Source organism: Podarcis pityusensis (genome assembly GCF_964106645.2).
Source record: "Podarcis pityusensis genome assembly, chromosome: 7".
Classification (NCBI taxonomy): Eukaryota; Metazoa; Chordata; class Lepidosauria; order Squamata; family Lacertidae; genus Podarcis; species Podarcis pityusensis.
This window is the reverse complement of record NC_138031.1, coordinates 45,990,624-46,005,173: the sequence shown is the minus strand read 5'-3', so window position 1 is coordinate 46,005,173 and position 14,550 is coordinate 45,990,624. Positions and strand designations below refer to the sequence as shown.

Genomic DNA, 14,550 nt, shown 5'->3' with positions numbered 1-14,550 from the left:
TGGAGTAGATAGAAAAGGTCAGCATCCTGGCCAAACATATGTTGTTTTATAAAGTGTGCTGTGTCACTCAGTGTTCCTGCTATCCAGAATTCCAAGGTGCACTTTTCAAACCATTCTTAGTTTAAATGATGCCATAGAAAAGTGTGTGAATGGTTTAGCAGTTTTCGTAGGAAGAACAGGCAAAGGCTTTACTTGAAGAAGTAAGAGGAGAGTGACCCAAAGTATATACACCTTAAAACTTGTGGCTTCTACAACGGATGGAGAACCTCTGGCCTTCTAGATGTTGTTGGAACTATAACTCCCATCATATCTGATCATTGGCCAAGCTTGCAGAATGATTCTGTACATGTCTACTCAAAAGTAAACTCCATTGATTCAGTGGGACTTAGTCCCAGGTTAAGTGTATGTTGGAGTGTTGCCTTAATTACCAAAGAAACATAGGGCAAGAAAGGAAGTATAGGCACCACCGATATGTGTGCAATTGTGCACACGTGCATCATGTTTAACCCCAGAGTGACCCAAAATGTCAGAAAAAGGAGTGGGGTTGGGGCGGAATAGGGTGTTTGCAGGCTTTTTCAGGATTGTTTCAAATATATGCAATTTTACTTAAACATGCGGTGCCTTGGAACATAAATTGGGAGTTGCCTGTATGTCAAGACAGTCTGTTACTATTTAAAGTGGTTTCTTAATCAGAACAACACTATCTTTATATCAGCTTTGGCAAAACTATGGCAGAATTTCTAATATCAACTTCCTTCACCTGCTCATCTCTCAGTATAATATATGTCATCACTTACCAAGAGTTTCCTCTGCTGTCTACATCAGACAAGGCAGTCTCTATGCAAGAGAACAAATGGATAGACTTTATAAATGGAACCACTGGGAGAATATTTTGAGCTATCTAAATGTCACTATACTTCAACAAAAATACTTTGGAGCAGAGGTTTTCAATCTTAATGAGTCCATGGCTCCCTTGATCATCTACATTCTTTCTGCGGCACCCCTGTGGAGCTCAGGACTCCAGTTATGTCACCTCTTGCCTGCAGGGCTGGCAGCCTCTCACCCTTTTTCAAACACCCTCCCTTGTAGAATGTTTCCTCAGCCTCCTCTCCTTGGGAGTCCTCTGGGCAGCCGCTGCTGCTGCCCCTGGTCTGTGAGCTGCCCCCTGACCCCAAAGAGAGGTGCCTCCTCACATTGCCCCACAGGGGCCTGGGAAGAGGATGCCCTCAGTGTTAATAGCCCAAAGGAGACTGGCCAAAGGTGAATGTGAGGCCAGCATCTTACCTTGGAAGGCAGCAGTGGCAGCAGCAGGCACTGCTGACACTGCATGGTAGAAAGGCTCCCCTTCAGCATTGGGCATTCAGCTCCCAGGCAAGCCTTGCACACAGCAAGCACAAGAAAGGCCAGTGCAGCACATACTTGCCTCTCACTTGTCTGTCCATTCCCAACAGCAAGGGCTAGTGGACTGGCTGACTGGGCTCCCTTGCCCGCTTGCTTGCTTACTCTGAGGCTGCCTCAGCTCCTGGCAACCTGCACCCCCAGCCAGCCCCAGAAGCACCGTTCACCTGGGGAACTTGTAGCCAGGGCTGCTGCAACAAACAGCCATGAAAGCCTTTGGGATGCAGAGATGCAAGAGGGCATCAGAGGAGGGAGGGAAGGAGGGACAGAGGCCAGTGTTGCCCGAGGCACCCGTGACCATCATTCAAGGCACCCCAGGGTGCCACGGCACACTGGCTGAAAAGCACTGCTTTAGAGTGAAACTTTAGTGTAAAATTACTGAGCTAAAATTTCATCAGCAAATTTATTTTAATTCAGACTTAATTGGGACTCTGAGGTTCTTTCCCACTGCAGGTGTTAATTTAACATAGCATAGCTGAAAAGATAGTATTCTTAACAGTACCAGCTCATGTAAATAATATGGACACCTCTCAGTATTTTTCAAGGGAGAAAGAGCATATTGAGAAACATAAGGTATTTTTCCTTCTTGGTAAATTTACATAGAAACTCTGAAACCTTCTATCTCAAGTATCTTCTTGAAGATAAGTCAAATAATATTACTCTGGCCGTGGCAAAATTTCTCTCGGAGCTAATAAGAAATAGAAATCAACATGCTCTGGATAAAATATCGTGACTGCCTTGGAATCCCTGTATCTCTGCTGCATTCTGCTTTTGAAACTGTTTTGTGGGTCTTTGAACTGTAACAAAGAATGTGTATTATTAAAGTGGTTTTAAGCATTCTGTTGCCCTAGCACAACAAAGCCACTCTTACTGCACTTTTAGCAGTTTAGGAAAGTGATGGGGAAGTGCATTGAAAAGTGTGAACTGAATACAGAAAGATGTATAAACTTCCTGCAAGCAAATGAAGATGAATGCGGAATGGGTGTATGTTCTCTCATAACCTCCCCACAAACTGCGAGTGAATTGTCCATAAATAGGTTATCTAGAGGAGCACTATAAGAGTGAGCCATTCATTAACCTATTGCTACTCTTGCATTTATGGCCCTTTGACCCTACTGTTTAAAAATACATATATAGTATAAATGTGGGTGGGTGCATGTGCACACACATACCAAGTGACAATCACAACATGCATCTGATAAAATGAATTCTAGATCATGACTATGCCAAAATAGCAGTTTTTAAAAGTGCCAAATAACCTTCTATTGCATTTTATGGTGTTGGATTAAAATTGATGTCCCTCTGAAACAATAATCAGATAAGCATCTTCTTGATGGCTATTGCCAGAGTGTACTTAAGATCATTTGTAGGATAAGAACATGCAACTATTTCTTACTTTTGCTGATTCTACTGGAAATTTTGAGAAAATTCACCTTGAATTTCCCCCCCTGATCTTTTACAGACAACAGTAATTGATTATGTGAAGCCATCAGACCTTAAGAAAGATATGAATGAGACCTTCAAGGAAAAGTTTCCTTACATCAAGCTGACACTCAGTAAAATAAGAAGGTACCATTGCCGTGCAGCTACCCTTAATAGGTTTGGTAGATGGAGGTAAAATATTAACAGTAGGTTTTCTGGAAGAGTGACCTCCAAAGGCCATTGTTACAGAAGAAACCATCTGTTTGCTTAGACTAGAAAGCTGAATAAATAAGATAGGGATCATGTGGTCTAAGTATATATTATGGTCCTGCAGTGTTTTTAAATATCTAAAGGAACAGAAAGGTAAGGACAAGGATGTGAATGTTCTTGTGAAAGCTGCTGAAAAAGGGGCAGAGAGAATTTCTGAAATTAGTGAAAGCTGTTGCAACCAAATGATAGCAAGACTTAATCATGGGTATATTTTAATAGATGAAAGGTTGTTCTTCTATTGTTGAATTGAAGACGTGTTGGTACAAAGTTGTCTGCTGCATTGCAAACTTCACAAATTGTTATTTCTCAGTGATCAGCAGGCTCCTAGAGTTGCATACAGAGAAGCACAACAGGGTACAGATGTGATGACAAAATACTCCATTAATACTTACGAGCAGCCAAGGCCGAATACAATGGGATAACATTGTGCTGTATCCTTTGTGCCCCTGTCCCATTTGTACAGGTGTATCAACACCTTTTCAGTCTCTGCAACAGCATATACTTAAAAGTTAGGGAGCAGAAGGAATTATGGAAGAGCTATCATTGGGCCAGAACATTAGTATTTCAGGAGCTCCAGTTCCTTTGTCTGCTTCTGTTTCCTTGCCTCCAGTCCACCGTCTAGTCCAAAATGATGGAAGTTAGAAATTCAAGACTTGCAATAATATTTTTGGACAAAAAAAAATGACTTCAAACATGAACAATTCAATGTCCAGAAATTCAGGGGACACTTTACATTCGCAGGTGCTGAGAGTGAAGCGTAGCAGTATGATATATTGGCAGTTTACTGGTGGTGTTTAGGCAAGCCTTCTGAATGATAGGTAGTGCTATTACAATCTTTGAGTTTCTTCAGCAACACACCTTTCCCTCCCCTTTCAGCCTGAAGCGAGAGATGCGCAAACTAGCTCAAGAAGAGTGTGGTTTTGAGGAACCCACCGTGGCTATGGCCTTCGTCTATTTTGAGAAGCTTGCCCTCAAGGGGAAACTCAACAAGCAGAACAGAAAGCTCTGCGCTGGAGCATGTGTCCTACTCGCTGCCAAAATCGGCAGTGACCTCAAAAAGCATGATGTGAAACATCTTATCGATGTAAGTACCCCAAGGCCACAAACCTTCACCACAAAAAGTAGCAGTGAAGGAGGGTTGACCCGGCAGTGGCTTAGATGAAAGGAATTGCTGTGTCTTCATTATAATGCATTGGCCTTTGCTTGTTAGCTGCATCAGAAAGGTTGGATGTAATTTTAAGACCTAAGATACCTATTTTAAACTTGCAAGTGCAATTGGAAGAAGCTGTTTAAAGTACATGACTAATACACCAATCTGTTTGGCTTTGTTGTAGAAACTGGAAGAGAAGTTCCGATTGAACAGGAGGGAGCTGATTGCCTTTGAATTCCCAGTGTTAGTGGCCTTGGAATTTGCTCTCCATCTACCTGAACATGAAGTGATGCCACATTATAGACGCTTGGTCCACCATTCCTAGCACAGGCTACCCTTCCGAGAAGAGGGAGGGGTTTAAAAACTTTTTTTCCCTGTTGAGCTCAGAAGAGCAGCAGTTACTACTGGAAATGCAAAAATGGGGGCACAGATGCCCCAACACCCTTTATTCTCTTTTCAGTGCAGCTTTTCAACCTGATCGTAGGAATAATTCCTTAAGACTCTCAGGCTAGACGAACTGTTTTAACTACTCGACGCAAGTGATGAATGAGTTGCATGTGAGTGAACAGTGGGTGGAGCAGATTCACACCACTTGGACAAAAAAAAGAACTTCCTTGAGTTCCCCATAAACTTTCCTGCGAGGAGAAGGAAGATAAAACAGCAGCCTTCATTTCACACTTTATTTAAACTATACATTCTGCTCCTGTGGAAACCTCATCAGCTTTCCCAGAAGCGGTTTCCATTTTACAAAAGGATTCCTAAAGCAATGACGGGTTGCGGAAGATACCTTCACTGTGTCAACAACGTGCCAATCTATTTTTGTATCTGTTCTTGAAAGTGCACTTTTCCTGGTGGGTGGGATGATGATTTAGTTGAGAGATGCTGAGCAGGTTTGGAATCAGGTGGAAGGAAGCCTTGGATCATTGCTAGAATTTTGTTTACTAAAGGCCAGAGGACAACTTTTCTCTATTTGCTTAAAGACGTAATTACTGAAAGGGAGATAATCTGGGTTCATTTGAATAACCAGGCATGATCTTTTGCAATCCCCGGTTGTTAGTTTGTTTTCCCCGCATCAACATCTTTTATTTTTTTATATATAAAAATTACACTACTTTTGAAAAAAGTATGACACCTACAAATGAGAAACCAACAGCTGCTTTTGTTTTCACTTTTGTATGTGATGCCATTCAAATGTTCAGTATGGAAGAGAGAGGACATTTTGAAAGTGTCTTGTTCTAAGCCACATGCGTATTTCTAACCTCTGTACTTTCCCTCTGTGGAGATGGTTAGACTTGCACTCTGTAGTGTTTGTATTTTGTGCTCTATGTTAGAGTGCATTCTGAGGCACGTTGATGGTGCTGTATGTTTAAACAGTGTTTTTTAAAAACCAACTTGTACAGCCAAGGGCCAGAATTGGCCGCCTAGGGCCTTGATAACAGACACTTGCCTCAAGTGTGGGTAATTTTTTGTTGTTGTTGCTGTTGTTTTAAAATAGAATTGGCTGTACAAATCAAATTTCAGAGTGGGGGGGGCACTGAAATTGTTACATTTTTTCATACTTCACTACTTGGCAAACTTATAGTACTTTAACTGTGTTCATAAATTACAAAACCCAGGCTGAGATGCAAAGCTTATACAATCCCCATGTGTGTTCTGTTTTCTAAATATTTGTATGTGTGCATTTGGGGTTGTATATAATGTAGCACTAAGGTGAATGCTCTGCCTGCAGACGAATTTCTCCTTGTGCAAGGGAACATTCTTGCCCTCTTCCCACCCCCCACGAACAGCCTAAACATGTTCTGAGGCTTCCTCCAGCCCCCCAGAGCAATTTGGGGACAGTGTGAGGCATGTGCAGGGGGAGGAGAGCGGGGAAATCCCATTGGATAGCACTAATCCTTGTGCTAGCCCAACTATTTAGTTACATTCCGCCTGCATGTGTATATGTGTGTATATACATGCGTATACACACACACATATACACAATATGAGAAGATAATGACAGCTGGATGTGCTTGCTACTATGCTAGAGGACATACAACAAAGAATTAAATTACTATTTTTATATGTAGTTAATGTACATGTCCCACTTTTTCTAGTGCAGATTCACTTAACACAGTTCTTGGCTGACACAGTGATTTCAATAAAGTTGAGTATTTTACTGTTTATAGCGTAATACAATTAATTGAGCAACAGTTGTGTCCACCAAGATAATCTACCACTTTTTTCTCTTTTTTTTCTGTAGCAGTCATTAGTGACACTGGAAATGACAGAAGTTGGGAACAAAAGTACAGCCAAGAAAATATACAAATACAAAACTCCATTGAAACCTGTAGATTTTGAAACAAAATTCCACTTTATTGGTGTAGCTTTGCATCCTCTTTTTGGCTTTCAAACATGAATGCTCCATTGTCTGACTTGTATATTGCAAGTATAAACTAAAAATATATTGAATGATACATCCGTTAGAGGAACTAAGAATAAAACTCTGTTGTTAAAGTAACAAAATTGCCAGTTCCAGAATTCTCGCTCACTTGCCCTCTTCCATATTAATGTATTCCCATAAGCTAGTTTGAAGAATGGAGAAAAACACTAGTTTTCTGCAACTCCAAGGAAATCCTCATTTAAATTAAGGGAATTTGCATTTTCTGCATCTTCATTTAGCCAAACCCCAAAAATGTATATTCTGCATAGCCTCAAGACCAAAAACTGTTCTGCAATGCATAGTTAAAAGGTTTATTGATTAAAACAATCGTCTGGCTTCAGCTATGGTCCAGTGCATATTATTTGGCGGGCCTAAGACCCAAGTGCATACATAAGATCAGACAGGATGTTTTATAATTCCTTTACCGTTATCATTTTGCATGGAAAGACTGTTCTTGGATGGCAAAATTCAGAGTGGAGAATGATGGCACTTTGTAAACCAAAGGAACACCCTGTGCTCTGTCCGCCACCTAACCCAAAACAGCATCTGTGCCTTCAACAATTTTGGGGTAAAGAGAGCCCTTGTCCCTAGACCCTCTGTTGCTGCAGAGAGCTATTCACCCACATTCCTTTCCTATTTGCTGTGGGACAGTATCCCTGTTAATATGTTATCCCTCCTCCTTTGAAAAGAGGTGGTGCAGACGGCATAGTGGGTGTGGATCCTTGGCTGATGCCTTTCTGAGGTTACCTGGGACAGAAAGTTCACAAGTGCTGTTCCATTACTTCAGTGTGGGTTTGCGTAGTGCAAATGCAGTTCTAAATCCTTTCAATATCTATGCAGGTTTATGCAGAGTCAAGATACAGAAATTAGCCCTCATCAACAAACTGGACAGGATTCTTGAGTGGCATGCTTGTTGGAAACATCCTGCTTTCATTTGCAGAAATGTTTGGCTGCTTCTTTTGGGGGGGGGGTTACAGGGGAAGGCGTTTTGCATAAAAGCACCGACAAAAATGAAAAAACTTTGTAGCGTAAATTGAAGCCATACTGATGAAATGTCAATGCACAAAACACGACTGAAGTAAACTATAATAATTCTCCCTTCTTTCTCCAAGATTGCATTTAAAAATAGCAATGAAATGGTGAATAAAAGAAAAAAAGGTTTTACCGTAGTTTTGTTTCTCAAAACCAAGAATTTTGACTTGTAAATAGTTCCATTAAAAAAAAAAAGACATGGGCTTTTGGAAAATCCATTTCTTTTCTCTTCATAATGTTTTGAGATGATGTACTATGCACTGTATTGTACAGATTATTATTTTGAAAAGCTGTTTTCTCTGCATACACCCAAGCAAGTGAAACTTTTCAAAAGCTCTGCCTGCCTACAGTGTTACACAAATTGTGTAGGGGTGGTGGTGCAGGAACAAGGAGGCCGCCGATACCTAAATACAGTATGTCTTTAAGATTAAATTGTTGGTGTCTCTCACTTCATTGCTACCATTACGTTCCTGAAGTGTTCATTATTCAGTGGATTTTTAAAATTCTGTAACTTAAATGAAAAGAAAAACAAGTGGTTTTCAAGTAGGCTTAGCATAGTGTAATAGCTTTTGTTTGCGTCTATATTGTTCACAGGGAAAAGAAAGTGAAGTCTTAATAGCAGTGCAAAAACATTGCAATACAACAGCAACGCTAACATGGGAACACCTCTCTCCTCTTGTCTGAAAAGAGCTAGTACTGATGGCAAGATGCAGGTAAGAAAGAGGAAAGCAGAGTTCATGTTTTGCAAACTAAAGGTTCCAGGTCCTCCTGCATCTCCAAGACACTTTCTCGAAACCCTTCAGAGCTGCTGCCAGTCAGTAGATAATGCTGAGCTAGAGAGACGTGATTGTGTGTGTGATTCTGGACAAGGCAGCTTCCAGTGTAAGAAAGGTTCTCAGTGCAGTGAACTTTGACTGTATCATTAAATGCAAAAGCCCCATAGGGCATCCACAGGACTCAATACTGGACAGTAACAGTCATTTTATTACACACCTGCACCTGATAAACAGTAAGAATATTACCACTTGGCAGGAAAATCCTAAAACTCAGGTTACTGGCGTGTGAAGGGTCTGATCTTTTTCACCATGATGTCACACAATATTAACTACAAGGTTCTGCTATGGACCATTTTCCTGTGAAATTTCATTAGAACTACTTGTGTTCTATCTTATGCAAATATACTGGCTTGGAGACAGAGATGTGCCCATTGAAGGGTGTGGATAGAAAATGACTCCCACACTTCCCCCTCTGCAGTAGCTCTGGAAAATGCCTCTTCTGAGCCATCTGGGAAGCCTACTTAACAGTGAAGGAACTGGGGATCTCCAAAAACGTGAGCCAGAGGCACCTTTCATGATCAGAGCAGAAGGTGTATCTGCCTGATTTTATAGAATTTTCCTCCCGTCAGCTCTCTGAATATAGGAAGAGGCTTTTAGGGAGGCTGGGAAGAAAAGTCAGTCTACCCACCGCATTCCATTGGTGCATCTCAGTTCTAAGCCACTATCTAGACTTCAGTTCCTCAGATGCTTCTTACTCATAGCAACATATTGAAGTGATAGTAAAACGGCAATTGGCAGTATTTGCAGAATGGTTAAAAATACTGCGAAGTGCTAAATTTAACCCATCCATTTATAGCTTATACAGTATTTTTATGCCTGGAGCTATGAGGAAATCAAGAAGAAGAAGAAGAAGAAGAAGAGTTTGGATTTGATATCCCGCCTTTCACTCCCTTTAAGGAGTCTCAAAGCGGCTAACAATCTCCTTTTCCCTTCCTCCCCCACAACAAACACTCTGTGAGGTGAGTGGGGCTGAGAGACTTCAAAGAAGTGTGACTGGCCCAAGGTCACCCAGCAGCTGCATGTGGAGGAGCGGAGACGCGAACCCGGTTCCCCAGATTACGAGACTACCGCTCTTAACCACTACACCACACTGGCTCTCGAGAATAATATTTCAATTATTCTGTGTGTTGCCTGGAACTGATAATCCATGCAAGGGAACAGGAGGGTTATAAAATCTACAGAGGCAATCATAGCAATCCACGGGAGTCTTGAGGATGTCTCCTAAAAGGATGTTAAAATAAAAACTTTTCTGTTTAAGCAAAGCATTTCTGAAATGGCAACTGAGGCACTTGAACTTTAAAATCTCTTCCCTCTATTTTGTTGTATTGCAGGAAAGGTAGTACTTAAGGAAAAACAACTCCGTGTTTATCTAAATCCATTTTGTATAACCTGCTAGGTTCATGATAATTTTCAAGGGTGTAGCTGGCACACTGAAATCCTTACATCTGCTTAACCAGGGAGCAACTCCCATTGAACACAATGGATCATAACTTCTTAGTGGCAATGTATAGATTTGAGGCATGGTACTGTGGTCTTCAGGAGTTAGAGCTTTCTACCTACTTCATGGGTTTACATCAGGCTTCCTCAAACTCGGCCCTCCAGATGTTTTGAGACTACAATTCCCATCATCCCTGATCACTAGTCCGCTAGCTAGGGACCATGGGAGTTGTAGGCCAAAAACATCTGGAGGGCCGAGTTTAAGGAAGCCTGGTTTACACCATAAAGATCACAACTCTACACTCCCGCAAGAGGGGTGTCCAGTTTTTTTCAAAGTACTCTGCTAAACAGAGGCGGACTTATGCCAGCACAAAAACAAAAACACCTTTCCTATTCAGCTTGTGTATGCTACATACATACATACATACATGAGGGGCGCAGGTGGCACTGTGGGTTAAACCACAGAGCCTAGGGCTTGCCGATCAGAAGGTCTGCAGTTCGAATCCCCGCAACAGGGTGCGCTCCTGTTGCTCGGTCCCAGCTCCTGCCAACCTAGCAGTATGAAAGCATGTCAAAGTGCAAGTAGATAAATAGGTACCACTTCAGCGGGAAGGTAAACAGCATTTCCGTGTGCTGCTCTGGTTCGCCAGAAGCAGCTTAGTCATGCTGGCCACATGACCCGGAAGCTGTACGCTGGCTCCCTCGGCCAATAAAGTTAGATGAGCGCGACAACCCCAGAGTTGTCCGCGACATCTTTACCTTTATGCTACATCTACCTATTAGACCTGAAAGATGAGGACACAGCTAATCTAACACAGGACTTGCCAGCTGCCATAGGCTACATACGGCCTATTGAAAAGCCATTAGCACCTATTAAGAGGCACTTGGAGCTGTCATGTTTTGAATAAGCTTTTCTAGTCCTAGACTAGGAAAGGATTAAAGAGTTTTATTTTCCCCAGATGTATTAATAATTAGGGCTGCCAGCCACATTTCAGTTATGCAGTTAATTAAGCATTGCTGATTCCGCATCAGCCTGTTGACAGGTAACTTAAAATCAATCCATTTTGCCTATAACACCTAACAAAAACCTCCAGTAGTGCCCATAAGGAAGTATAAAAATATATACTGTTTAATAAATAAAACTACCACTTAGCCACATTTTTTAAAAAAACCACACACATTAATTTTGAAAAGCAAAATAAACTAAAGCTCTTACAGCTATATATATCTCTTAAAAATATTATTAATAGGACTTCCACTGCATCTCATTAGGAAAGTTTATTTCCCTTTGAAACTAGCTGCTTGGTTATGCTTTTGATGCATAAATTATATATAATTGGTGCAATAAATTATACACATTGGTATTGCCACCCAGAGTGGCTGGGGAAACCCAGTCAGATGGGCAGCATATAAATAAATTATTATTATTATTATTATTATTATTATTATTAACCATAGCAAAATATTCTCAGTTTCCATTTCAGGCATCCCCACTTAATATCTTTAGGTAAAGTTAAGGACCCCTGGACAGTTAAATCGAGTCAAAGGCAATTAAGGGGTTGTGGCACTCATCTTGCTTTCAGGCCGAGGGAGCTGGCGTTTGTCCACAGGCAGCTTTCCGGATCATGTGGCCAGCATGACTAAACTGCTTCTGGCACAATGGAACACCATGACGGAAACCAGAGCGCACAGAAACACCGTTTACCTTCCCGCCACAGCGGTACCTATTTAACTACTTGCACTGGCGTGCTTTCAAACTGCTAGGTTGGCAGGAGCTGGGACCGAGCAACAGGAGCTCACCCCGTCACAGGGATTCAAACCACCAACCTTTAAATCGGCAAGCCCAAGGTTCAGTGGTTTAGACCACAGCACCACCCACATCCCATTTAATATCTTTATGTAGATGTGCACCAGTTTTGGAATGTTTCTCATGCGGGGCCTTTAGCATCATATCCCTGGCCACACAGCAAACATTAGAGGGGACCTATGTGCCTACACACTTGTTCATATGTAGCTCTTCTACATTGTGTGTGTGTGTGTGTGTGTGTGTGTGTGTGTGTGTGTCTCCTTGGCTAATCAGGCTCCCCAGCCATGTGGAAGAGGGGAGTGGGTGGGTGGGTGTATGATGAGAGGCAACTTTCTAGACCAAAATGAGTCATGGATCTGTAGTCTGGAGCAACTTTAAATCCCAAACAAGATGGCAACCTGTTGTGAGATACAAAGACCCATTTTGTACTCGCAGGTAGCAGCTAATGTTCTTCCCCAACCACCATAATAATGATATTGTGGCCATCATAGATGTATGATTTGTTCTCAGTTCCAAACTGACAGGCTGCAAGCCTGAATGAAAGCTTCACTTTACCTAAATAATTGCCTTTTGAAGCTTGAACCATGTAGGGGTTTATTTATTTATTTTTGCTTTGCATTAGGCTTTTGATTAATGACTGAGTAAAAAGTACATAATTCAACCCTTTTGAGGATATGAAGAGCGATAATGGCATCTGAATGCCCTTGAAGGGGCAGCTGTCCAGAACCAAAAGGCTGGGAGTGGGAGAGAGCAGAAGGCTAACATTGCTATGGAAACTGCCTATATTCCAATGAAACAAAGTTGCAGAGGAAACGACATAAGAAGGTCAGTATACTTACAAATACATAGCAAAGATTGAGGCTGCAATCAAATGCATGCTAACCCAGGAGTAAGCCTCACTGAACTCAATGGGATTTACTTCCAAGGAGCCATATATAGATTTGCATTATAAACTGTATACAATGGTACCTCGGGTTACAGACGCTTCAGGTTACAGACTCCGCTAACCCAGAAATAGTACCTCGGATTAAGAACTTTGCTTCAGGATGAGAACAGAAATCGCGCAGCAGCAACGCAGCGGCAGTGGGAGGCCCCATTAGCTAAAGTGGTACTGCAGGTTAAGAACAGTTTCAGGATAAGAACAGACCTCCGGAACGAATTAAGTTCTTAACATGAGGTACCACTGTACTGTATACTTGTAGGGATTGCACCTATTGGAATTTAAGATGTGTTAATGCTTTTGTGTGTGTGTATAATAGATAACAATATAAGACAGAAAAAAGACACATTGAAAAATGCAAATAAGATTTACTACTCAGTTATTTTACATTCAACATGGCCTTGTGCTAATCAGTTATCACTTCAAGGTACTCTTTTCTATTAGCTGAGCTTTCCAGCGTCCATGAACACACATCAGATTGTGGTTTCTGGTTTTCAGATATTTGGGGTAAGTGGGGGTGGGGGGCAGTCCAAAGCTTGAACTAAACATCTCTTAGCTTTTTTATGCAGACAGAATAATTGAATGTGATACTTCCATCTTATAAGAGGGTATACCAAATCTATGCTGGTTACAGTATTATTTTCACAGTGAATAAGGTCACTCAGCCTATTTTGTTTAAAAAAACATACAGAAGAAGTGTTCCACAAAGAATACAGCTGTTCTGGTGCTATACATCAGTGGAGGATCATCAGCTACCTGGTTGATAACCTTAAACTGAATGGAAACTCTGACAAGAACGCCTGCAGAACTGGTACTATTTGCAAGGTACGGCAGAAACAGTCGCTTTGCTTGTGCTTTCATGTAGATACTCCCAAGTGCCAATCTTCAGAATGGTCATGCTTAAGGCTCAGTAGGAATTGCTTATAATCATGGAACAAAAATCAGCCACCTCCTGCTGCAATCATGACACAACTATTCAATAGGATTTGGTTCTGAAAAGACACGTCCGATTGCGCTGTTGGACATTGTGCTTGTCTGTGTCCACACCCAAGAACACATAGAAAGTGTGCCCTCTTCCTCTGCATGCACATACAAAGAGATTTCCGCAGTGGATTCACATTGCAACCCTTACGCATTTACACAGGAGCAAATCCCATTAAACAGGTCTTCTTTCTGAGCAGACCCACGTGGTTTTGTTTCTTCATGTTTCACTTGAGTTGTGTATGATGGGAGAGCAAGGAAGCAGCAAGCACACCCCTTGGGCAATGCATGTCCCAGACTGAGCACAAAATACTACCAAGTCTTCCCTGTGCCCAAATGCACCTGGAAATCTGCCACAGACCAAGAAGCTTGTCCATTCTCCCTTCACAAGTGAGACTACGGTCCTATAATTTATATTGTGATAAAGGGACAGCCGTCAAATTCTGAATGGTGCAGAACTCGAAGTAAGGTTGGAAAGGGGGCAGGATAAGCACCTTTCTTACAGCAGTGCATGCCCAGATGGTTTTACGGTAGTGGATCTAGTTGAGACTGCACAATTTAGTTTAGCCTGGCTAGTATAAAGGTTAACGGAGCCCTGACTTTCTGCACTGCTATTAATAACATTTTTATGGCTCTGAAGAAAGAAGAATGTGGAATTAAGTCACTTGCAGTTTGCACATCTTCACTGCTGTTGCTTTGGATTTTTCAGTCACTGACTATTACCCCTGATGGGAATGCTTGGTTATTCTCTTCTTCATAATTTCTCCTTATATATTCATATGCCAGTCCTTTCGATGTAAAGCAGTGAGGCTTCAGCAAATCCACCAAGTAAAAGACTGTTAAAGAAAGCAGAGG

At 41.6% G+C, this 14,550-nt stretch overlaps 2 protein-coding genes across 3 annotated transcripts in view; one reads left to right on the top strand and one right to left on the bottom strand.

Annotated features, from left to right (window-relative positions):
* CABLES1 (Cdk5 and Abl enzyme substrate 1) overlaps nucleotides 1-8,126 on the top strand; it is a 51,956-nt gene extending 43,830 nt beyond the window's left edge. For both annotated transcript variants that reach the window (XM_081013111.1, XM_081013110.1), the window contains 3 exons: nucleotides 2,861-2,967; nucleotides 3,967-4,174; nucleotides 4,425-8,126. In XM_081013111.1, the coding sequence (XP_080869237.1) occupies nucleotides 2,861-2,967; nucleotides 3,967-4,174; nucleotides 4,425-4,565 (456 nt within the window). In that variant the 3' untranslated portion in view covers nucleotides 4,566-8,126. The remainder of the gene's footprint in view (nucleotides 1-2,860; nucleotides 2,968-3,966; nucleotides 4,175-4,424) is intronic.
* Nucleotides 8,127-13,062: 4,936 nt separating this feature from the next.
* The window catches only part of TMEM241 (transmembrane protein 241), a 39,136-nt gene continuing 37,648 nt past the window's right edge, over nucleotides 13,063-14,550 (bottom strand). The window contains exon 15 of the mRNA XM_081013139.1: nucleotides 13,063-14,531. Coding sequence (XP_080869265.1) covers nucleotides 14,471-14,531 — 61 coding nt within the window. The 3' untranslated portion in view covers nucleotides 13,063-14,470. The remainder of the gene's footprint in view (nucleotides 14,532-14,550) is intronic.